At 46.7% G+C, this 9961-nt stretch overlaps 1 protein-coding gene across 1 annotated transcript; it reads left to right on the forward strand.

The window, feature by feature from the left end:
- The first annotated feature begins 1007 nt into the window (after window positions 1–1007).
- On the forward strand, window positions 1008–3429 carry SOX17 (SRY-box transcription factor 17). The gene is made up of 2 exons (XM_045398265.2): window positions 1008–1520; window positions 2116–3429. The coding sequence occupies exons 1-2, from the start codon at window positions 1214–1216 to the stop codon at window positions 3045–3047; spliced, it is 1239 nt and encodes a 412-aa protein (XP_045254200.2). The 5' UTR covers window positions 1008–1213; the 3' UTR covers window positions 3048–3429.
- Window positions 3430–9961: the final 6532 nt, after the last annotated feature.

The following is a 9961-nucleotide window of genomic DNA, read 5'->3' on the forward strand; positions in this document are numbered from 1 at the left end:
TGTATAAGGGCTTGTTTTAAAAGTCTCACTGAAAACTTTTTTTTTCCAGATCGAAACACAAGTTTAATAGTCATTCAGATTTCATTCCAGTCTAAACAAACGTATAGAAATCTAATTGTCTGCCAGAATAACCATCTTAAACTGACTCTTAAGAACCACAGTTACTTTGCAGCTAAAACAGATTGTTCTCTTCCCCCTAACAAACTCGGACATTTAGCCAAATATTGCTGCTGTCTTTACATTTTAGAAATCAGTATTAAGGCTCACCTGTTACTGAACACATGCGAGAAAGTTTTGTTATGCGTATCTTATATACATCTTGTACACATTTTCATACTTCACATGATGTGTATAATAAGATACACATTAAAAACTGGTTGGTTTGTCATGAGTAAATGCTTTATTCTTCAGAGTGATGGAATATTGGATCCAGAACGTCGTTCCGTATTTAATCTTGCTTTAGAAAATTAGGATTTATCTTGGACACAGCATTTTGAACATAACACAGGCAAGTTAAGTCCTGGGGGAAAAATTGTATTTTTAAATTTATTATCAACGGTGTCTTTCGCATTCGAGAAAATACATTTGAAGAAGATGCCCGTGCAGGAAGTAAACTAGGTCACCCACCACTGAAACACCCTCGGCTTCTACAAAAAGATGTGCTTTAAAGAGAATAGAATGGACGCTCAGTATGTTCATCTGAACGACCTTGGGCAAGTACGTCGATTCCAAGGTACAATCAGCCCTCCCAGATGGCTTTTCGAGTCTCCCTAACCCGGGTGGGAGAGGACGCGGCGCCAGAGCCCGGCTCCCGCTAGTTTTCCCGGGGGCAGGGGTAGCCCTGGGCGCGGGGCCAGGGGAGGGGCAAGGGGCGGGCGTGGGGTTGGACTGGGACTTGGGACTCGCACCACGGCCTGGGCGTGGGCCTAACTACGCGGGACCGGCCCGCCCTCGCCGCTCCATTGGCCACATCTGTGCAGAAAAGGCCCTGCGGCCCAGGGGCGCCCGCAGTGTCACTAGGTCGGTTGGGGGCCCTGGGTACGCTGTAGACCGTAGACCGCGACAGGCCAGAACACGGGCGGCGGCTTCGGGCCGGGAGACCCGCGCAGCCCTCGGGGCATCTCAGTGCCTCGCTCCCCACCCCCTCCCCCGGGTCGGGGGAGGCGGCGCGTCCGGCGGAGAGTTGAGGGGAGCGGGGCCGGCCTGGAGCGCCATGAGCAGCCCGGATGCGGGATACGCCAGTGACGACCAGAGCCAGACCCGGAGCGCGCTGCCCGCGGTGATGGCCGGGCTGGGCCCCTGCCCCTGGGCCGAGTCGCTGAGCCCCATCGGGGACATGAAGGTGAAGGGCGAGGCGCCGGCGAGCAGCGGAGCGCCGGCCGGGACCGCGGGCAGAGCCAAGGGCGAGTCCCGTATCCGGCGGCCGATGAACGCCTTCATGGTGTGGGCTAAGGACGAGCGCAAGCGGCTGGCGCAGCAGAATCCAGACCTGCACAACGCGGAGCTGAGCAAGATGCTGGGTGAGTCCGAGTCAGGGACGCAGGCGGCCGGGCGCGCTGGCGCGAATCTCTAGGCCGCTTTCTTAAGCCCCAAACGGTGTTCTTTGCGAGCCTGACGCCCGAGACTCCACGTCCTTTCTTAAGGCTCTCGGTTCCCTTCCAGCTTCCCGTTCTCCGAGCCTCCAAAGTAACTTTCCGCCGTGCTCTCCGGCTCCCGGATTCCCCAGGTGGCCGGGGACGTGGGTCCAAAGGCTCTGGGAAGGCGACTTCCCGGCACATCTGAGCGGCGCGAGAGCACCCTTGGCCCTGAACTGGGCCGGTTGTGTCCATCCCTCGACCCCTTCCCTAGCTAGGTGTCCTTTTCTGTTTTTCGAACGACCGGGTGATGGGTGAGCGGAAAGCCGCTTCCAGGAGACCAAAAGAAAGGGGTGCCTTTAGAGGACGGGTGTTCCCCAAGGGCTCGGACTCAGGAGTCCCAGACTTCCCTTTTTAACTTCACCCCAGTTGCTCAATTCAAGGTCTGAGGGGAGAGATGCGTCCGGGTGGGGGAGGGGCCTGGGGCGGGAGCGCAGCCGATAAACCCTGCGCCCCTCTCCCCCTTCCTTCCACTGTGCAGGCAAGTCGTGGAAGGCGCTGACGCTGGCGGAGAAGCGGCCTTTCGTGGAGGAGGCCGAGCGGCTGCGCGTGCAGCACATGCAGGACCACCCCAACTACAAGTACCGGCCGCGGCGGCGCAAGCAGGTGAAGCGGCTGAAGCGGGTGGAGGGCGGCTTCCTACACGGCCTGGCCGAGCCGCAGGCGGCGGCGCTGGGCCCCGAGGGCGGCCGAGTGGCCATGGACGGCCTGGGCCTCCCGTTCCCCGAGCAGGGCTTCCCTGCCGGTCCGCCGCTGCTGCCTCCGCACATGGGCGGCCACTACCGCGACTGCCAGAGTCTGGGCGCGCCTCCGCTCGACGGCTATCAGTTGCCCACGCCCGACACGTCCCCGCTGGACGGCGTGGACCCCGACTCGGCTTTCTTCGCCGCCCCGATGCCCGGGGACTGCCCGGCGGCCGGCACCTACAGCTACTCGCAGGTCTCGGACTACGCTGGCCCCCCGGAGCCTCCCGCCGGCCCCATACACCCCAGACTCGGCCCAGAGCCCGCGGGTCCATCGATGCCGGGCCTCCTGGCGCCACCCAGCGCCCTGCACATGTACTACGGCGCGATGGGCTCGCACGGGGCGGGCGGCGGGCGCGGCTTCCAAATGCAGCCGCAACACCAACACCAGCACCAGCACCAGCCCCCGGGTCCCGGACAGCCGTCGCCCCCTCCGGAGGCACTGCCCTGCCGGGACGGCACGGACCCCAACCAGCCCGCCGAGCTTCTCGGAGAGGTGGACCGCACGGAATTTGAACAGTATCTGCACTTCGTGTGCAAGCCTGAGATGGGCCTCCCCTACCAGGGGCATGACTCCAGTGTGAATCTCCCCGACAGCCACGGGGCCATTTCCTCCGTGGTGTCCGACGCCAGCTCCGCGGTATATTACTGCAACTATCCTGACGTGTGACAGGTCCCCGATCCGCCCCAGCCTGCAGGCCAGAAGCAGTGTTACACACTTCCTGGAGGAGCGAAGGAAATCCTCAGACTCCTGGGTTATTGTTGTTGCTGTTGTTGTTGTTTTTTAAAAGGTGTCTTGGCATATAATTTATGGTAATTTATTTTGTCTGCCACTTGAACAGTTTGGGGAGGGGTGAGGTTTCATTTAAAATTTGTTCAGAGATTTGTTTCCCGTAGTTGCATTGTCAAAAACCCTATTTCCAAGTTCAAGTTAACTAGCTTTGAATGTGTCCCAAAACAGCTTCCTCCATTTCCTGAAAGTTTATTGATCAAAGAAATGTTGTCCCGGGTGTGTTTTTTCTATCTTCTAAAAAATAAAATCTGGAATCCTGTTTTTTCGTTCTACTAGTACCTCTGTCACACTAGTTTTATCAAAACCCAATTTTTAAGATCAATGTTAAGTCTATTAGTGAATGTAAATTTCTCATCCTCTTGAAAAGGGTGAACATAATTTAAGGACTATATCTAAAAATAAACATTAGGATATCTAAGTTTGATGTAATTGTTTCGGGAAGGAAGAAAGAAAAGCATTCTGGAATGAGCCTACTTCATTTCAAGTAATCTTAGTTTTTAAAACGAACGGTTAATTAATATTTTCAATTCCAGTATATCACTTTAAGTAGAAGGGGATGTCCAAGTAATTTTGGTTTTCTAACTGTTGAATCATAAGCTTGACCGGCCCACAGAGGCTTTTCGGATGTTTTTATCTGTGTTCTGCCATCTCTTTACACTACACTCCTCCGACATTCAGTTTACCTAAATCTTCACATTTTTACACCTTGGGAAGTGGCGTTGCTGGGTTTAAAATAAAGGAGTCACAGAAACTAATCAAAATAAAATGTGCATTATGACAACTTTTAATACACTTTAGCATTTTATTTGAAGAATTTTTTTTTTTGCTTTTAGATTTAATACATACATGGACGATGGCACAAACTTAGGGGAGAATCCATGAATGGTTTGTAGTGTCCCTATCTATCACCATCATTACCTTATCAAGAAGAAACTGAGTTACAGGGTTGTGAGTAAAAGATGGGGATCAGCTCCTGTAATCAGCCATGCTAATTGCTGCGGCACGTCTCACCACATTTTACAGATTGAGGCATACATGGAAACAGGTGACTTATAATGGGCATTTCCTGTGCCAGATGTTTGTTCAATGCCGTTCTAAACAGCTTGAGCCTCAATAAGCCTGCAGGTTTAGGTGCTTTTTTTCCCATTTTGTAAGTGAGGAAAGGAGTCACCAGGCCTTCCCCTGCCACGTATATGAAGGCTTGTATTACAAGTTCTTTTGACATATTTCTCACCTGTTTTCCTCTGGACCAGGGTGTATTCATGGGCACTGGGAGAATTTACATTTTGTTGGTGGCAAACCATACAATTATCCTTAGCAGCAAGTGCTACAGAAAAAGGAAAGGCTTGGAGGATAGCTTACAGCATTTATGTGGGAGAGATGTCTGAGCTGAAATGATTGACTGCATTCTCTTGAAAAAAGGCATGGCATATGTTTTTCAGAAGGGATTCCTGGAATGTGAAGGATAGACAGTGTCAGTGAGGAAAGATAAGTTTATTTTGTTAGGCATAACAGGCTTCCTTTAAAAAGGTTAAATTCTAACCCTTAGCTGAGGTGGGTTGTTTCTGCTTCCAGCCTGAGCTCCTTCTCCAGGGTGTCCCAAGAGTTCCCAGTAGATGAAGTGGGCAGAAGGGCTACCAGCCTAAGTTCAGGGCGGTGCTCAGACTACACTTGGCATTTTCATCATACTCAGTCAGCCGAAGAAGACTCAGCTGTACCCTTGGCTGCCATCTGTTAACAATATTAAGACAAGTACAGAAAAGAGAAAGAAAAAGAGTTCTTAGGGGAAAGATCTAAAGTCCTGTAAATTACATCCTTAACTCCTAGGTGCGGGTGGAAAAACAGTAAGAGCTAAAATTGTTAAGATATTGTCCATGCATTTACATGGATGGAGGGTTTTGTCTTCACAAATTTTTTTGGGTAGAAGCATCAAGCCCATTCCTTCTCTTTCCTCAAGCATGCAGATCAAGTGACTGCAGGTAGCAGCTAGTGATTTTTTTTTAACTCCTAATTTTAATTTTTATGGGTACATAGTAGGGGTATATATTTATGGGGTACATGAGATGTTTTGATACAGATACGCAATGCGTAGTAATCACATTATGTAGAATGGGATATTCATTCCCTCCAGCATTTATCCTTTGCGTTACAATCCAGTTATACTCTTACTTATTTTAAAATGTACAATTAAATTATTATTGGCTATAGTCACTCTGCTGTGCTATCAAATACTAGGTCTTATTCCTTCTATGTTTTTTTTTTTTTTTTTTTTCTCGGTAGTTTTAAATTACCAAAACATTTGGTATCCTTAAACCCTTTCTCATTTTAAAGTACCAGGATGTGGGCCCTGCTGGCAGAATTAGAAGTAGAGCTTTGGGGTCCATTACAGACCATTATAGTTTTAAAGTGAACGACAGAATGTAAAACTTCTGCCTAGGTTGAAAGACTCTATGTCATCACCAAGTGCACAGACCACCCCGCCCCCCGCCCCCCAAGCTATGACATCACCAAATGCATAAATCCCCTCTGTGACATCAGCAAGTGCCTGGATACCCCCATGACATCACCAAGTACGTTGACCCCTGTTTCCTCAAGTAGATTCAGATGAAGTGACCACAGGTACCAGCTAGTGATTTTTTGAGACAAAATATTAAATCTGTCTCAAGTTTTTACTGTTTTAGTTTGGAGACAAATACACATAAAGGATACATTGCTTTTCTCCCCATATCTACTTTTGGTACTTTAGCATTTAGTACATTAGGAGGTAAGAATCCAGCTCTTTTATGAGCTAAGATAGCCAGATTTGATGCCAGTATAGAATGTGCCTGCCTTTGAGACATCCAGAGCGATAAGGAAGAGGGTATTTTTCCCCTATGAGAATGCTGACTATATCTCTATTAAAGCTACCAGGTGAGTCTGATAAATTACAGATAAACTTGTAAATTACTTATACAAGCAGTTAAGAGATAATATTACAATGAAACAATTTATTTCACTTATTATTCTTATCAGTAGATTATTGTATCTTTAGTTTGAATCACGCTGCAGAAGATACCAGCTTGAATTTGTACTGATATTAGGAAAAACACGTACAAGCCAAAGGAGTTCAGATAAAATGGAAAGGGGTGCAATGAACCAAAAGACATCATGTCAGCCTAACATTTTAAAATGTCCCATTTCATTTTGTTTTTAATACTGTGCCTGTCACATAATAGATGTTCAACATTCCCTTCCTCCCCCTGTTCCTCTCTGATTTGTTTTGACAATAGTGGACAGGGAGAAGTATTTTACATCCATTATTTCAGCACAAATTTATTTTTCCTGCTTACAAGGTGCTTCCTTCTGGGTCCACAATATTCATCTGAAGAAAAATGGCACTGATGTTCCTACCCAGTCCCCATCTGGAGTAGGCTCAAGTTCCTCCACAGGGTGGGCTCCTAATGGACAGAGTATTTCTTTAGGTCCTCTGGCCTGGGATCCAGCAGCATCTCAGTTTCTCACTATAACACCTATCCCTACCCTCCTTCTAATGGGAAGGTAGCTGTGTGCTTTCTCTGGAATTATGTAGCAGCTTTATGGGAATAATTCAGTTTGCACCATCCTCCATATACAAACACTGAACCCTCACCACTGATATTTCTCCCAGGTTGGTTCAAGATACTGGAAACTCCAATGTCTCAGTGCAGCACCTAGTACACAGCAAGTGCTAAATAAGTTGTGATAATAATGATGTTCTTTAATGTAAAAATTTCTCTGTAGCTCAGATTCAAGAAACCACTTGGCTAAATAAAATATTTTAGGGCCGGGCGCGGTGGCTCAAGCCTGTAATCCCAGCACTTTGGGAGGCCAAGACGGGCGGATCACGAGGTCAGGAGATCGAGACCATCCTGGCTAACACGGTGAAACCCCGTCTCTACTAAAAAAAATACAAAAAACTAGCCGGGCGAGGTGGCGGGCGCCTGTAGTCCCAGATACTCGGGAGGCTGAGGCAGGAGAATGGCGTGAACCCAGGAGGCGGAGCTTGCAGTGAGCTGAGATCCGGCCACTGCACTCCAGCCTGGGCGACAGAGCGAGACTCCGTCTCAAAAAAAAAAAAAAAAAAAAAAAAAAAAAAAAAAAAATTTTAAAAATCTCTTCTTGCTGAATAAATTTTAGCTTTGACAATCTTATTTCCACTTGAATTGAGGTCTTAAACATTTTGCCAAAGTTGACTTCCTAACAAGTATTCCCCAAATTGATGTTGCTCCAAAAGATGATCTTGTGAGGCCACTGTGTGTGTGGAGGTTCAGATAAGGAAAAAAATAAACATCAGTAGCTGTGCTGTGGATCCCAGTTCTGTGAGTCAGTGCCCTCCCATAAGCCTGATAACTTGTTAGGCAAGAAAAAGAACCGTGGTGCGTATGCAGTGAAGGCCAGCAGTTTTCTGCTCTTGGTTAAGGACTGTCTCATTTTCACTATTACCGGACTTGTCACGGGTAAGTGCTCAGAAAACGGACTGAATAACTTGCTTGGTAGTTGGTACCTCAGTTTTCTCTTGGGAAGCCCCAAGGAAACTCAAGAGTTCCTGCTTTGCCGCCTCTTTTCTATTAGAGGCAGTCACCTGGTGGCTATTATTCCTTTCTCTCGAACAATGTGTTTGAACACAAAACTGTAACCTCAGACTGTAAACTACTGGAGCAAGGACTAGAGAACAGCTCTATGAATAAAGCCAGCTGTGTCTGTCCTCTGGAAGAAGAAAAAATCTCTGCACTTTGAATCAGAGGCTCACCTGGCTCAGAAACTTAGCTCTGTGAGTTTGGAGACATCACTGACCATTTCTGCACTCCAGCCAGCTCATCTGTAAAAAGCAGGGGTGATGGTAAAACATTTTGCCAAAGTTGACTCTGGATAATGACGAAAGCTTCACTGAATTGTTGTAGGGATTAGATGAGATGACGCTGAAGGGAGTGCCTCAGTGCCACAGAAAGTGATCTTTCCCTCTCTCCGGCTTCCCTATCTTTTGATTTTATGTATCTCTTTCTATCTCAGCTGACTTCGGGAGTGTAATTCCATTCTTCCATTGGGAAAGAAAAAACAACAGTAACTCACCTCCCCCGGGTGCTTTCCTTAGTGGAATGATAATTTTACAGCCTTGTAAGATTGTCTGTGTTTGCTGGAGACATAGCATCTGTGTTTTACTTTGTGCTTTGGACAGCTCAGCTTAGTCTCTTTGATTATAAAATGAGAAAAAAATAATTGTCAGTTGGAGAACTTTGTATAGAATGTCTTAATACATAGGAACTCCCATTTTGCATGAAAATCTTAAGATCTTTATAAAAGGGACAGTTAATTGGGACATAGTGAATGTGGTATTAAGCTTGCCAACATTTATCTTTCTGTTAGCCCCTCCTCCCACCAGTATGGCTTCTGAAGTCCTGAATCGTATTTCCATGGTGTTTACTTTTTGAGAACTGAACAGGGTCTGAAATCTTGAGGATGGATAAGCAGAGTGTAATGGGGAGAACGGCAAATTAAGAAAAGATTCTGGCTTCCAGTAGTTCCAGGTAATACTGAAATGCGATTCGCAGGCTTTTAAATCCCTCAGTCCTCAGAAGTTATTTCTATGAACTGATGGATGTGGGAGGACTGATAGGAAGAAAATTAGTAGACACCAGCAAAATGGAAGGAGCAATTTTATAGCTGCCCATTATATAGTGGATGCTTCTGCTTTTTAAAATAAATATTTGTTTGGACATTTGAATACAATAGTAAGGATCAGAGGTGCACACATGTGCACCAATAATATTGACCTGAAAAAGCTTACTGAGATTACAGGAAGGAGAAATAGAAAATAAAAATTTAGGTTTGTAGTTTCAATAAAGAGACTGTGGACATAGAGAACGTATAGTTTTATTCATTTAAAAATAATTTAAAAAAACATAAAGGACGCACATGCTTACAAAAACTCAAACAACATTGCAGATGGGCTTGTAATACAACCAGAGTTGTCAGAAGTTTCCATCTCTCCCCAGCCCCAGTTCCACAAGTCAGAACCAATCCTTTTTTTCTTCCCTCTACTGGGCATTACCTACATTAATAATTCTGCTTGTCTAGTGGTTAATTAATTAATGTGCCTGCATGGCTAATTTTAGCCTTATGAGCTTTAGACATTTACTTTCTGCTAGGACAGCTAAGAATTTCCTGCCCCGCTCTTCCTCCGAATGTTGTTACATCTTTATTTCCACTTCTATTACTGTCTTTTAAAGTCCAGGACTACATACCCTTTTCTAGTTCCATCGCGAAACCAGGAAGACTTGATTCCTCACTGGGAAAGGTGAGGACATCGATGCCTCCACCCTTCCCCGAAGCACTCCTCTCCTCTTCTGCGGAGATGGATTTTTCAAAACAGATTGTGGTAGGGGGGACAGCACACAGAATATTGATGCACGTGTCATATGAAAAGGTGTGTGTGTGTGTGTGTATATACGAAGTATTCTATACAAAGTATACACACACACACATATATATATACACCTCAAAGTACTGTTATATATATGTGTGTATGTATCAATTCCAGCATTATCAATCCCAGACAACTGGGGCCGCTTACTGCCGTGCTGTGACTTTAAATTCACTCACTTCTTACATCCACTAGGAAAAGAGGATTTGTTTCCCTAAATCCTATAAAAGGGGCAAGACTTGGGGGCAGTGGCAGCCCCGTTCCCCGCACCCTCCTGCCCTCGGGTCCCGGGAGTCCCTCCTGCGTTGGCGTACGAGGCGCTAGAGGTCACCGGAGCGCGCTCCCCTCCCCA

This window comes from Macaca fascicularis, chromosome 8 (assembly GCF_037993035.2).
Source record: "Macaca fascicularis isolate 582-1 chromosome 8, T2T-MFA8v1.1".
Taxonomy (NCBI): Eukaryota; Metazoa; Chordata; class Mammalia; order Primates; family Cercopithecidae; genus Macaca; species Macaca fascicularis.

Excerpts from the sequence above, each read along its gene's own strand:
- SOX17 (XM_045398265.2), top strand. The coding sequence starts at position 1,214 with ATGAGCAGCCCGGATGCGGGATACGCCAGTGACGACCAGAGCCAGACC. Across the intron at positions 1,521-2,115 it reads GGAGCTGAGCAAGATGCTGG|GCAAGTCGTGGAAGGCGCTG; the intron begins GTGAGTCCGAGT and ends TCCACTGTGCAG.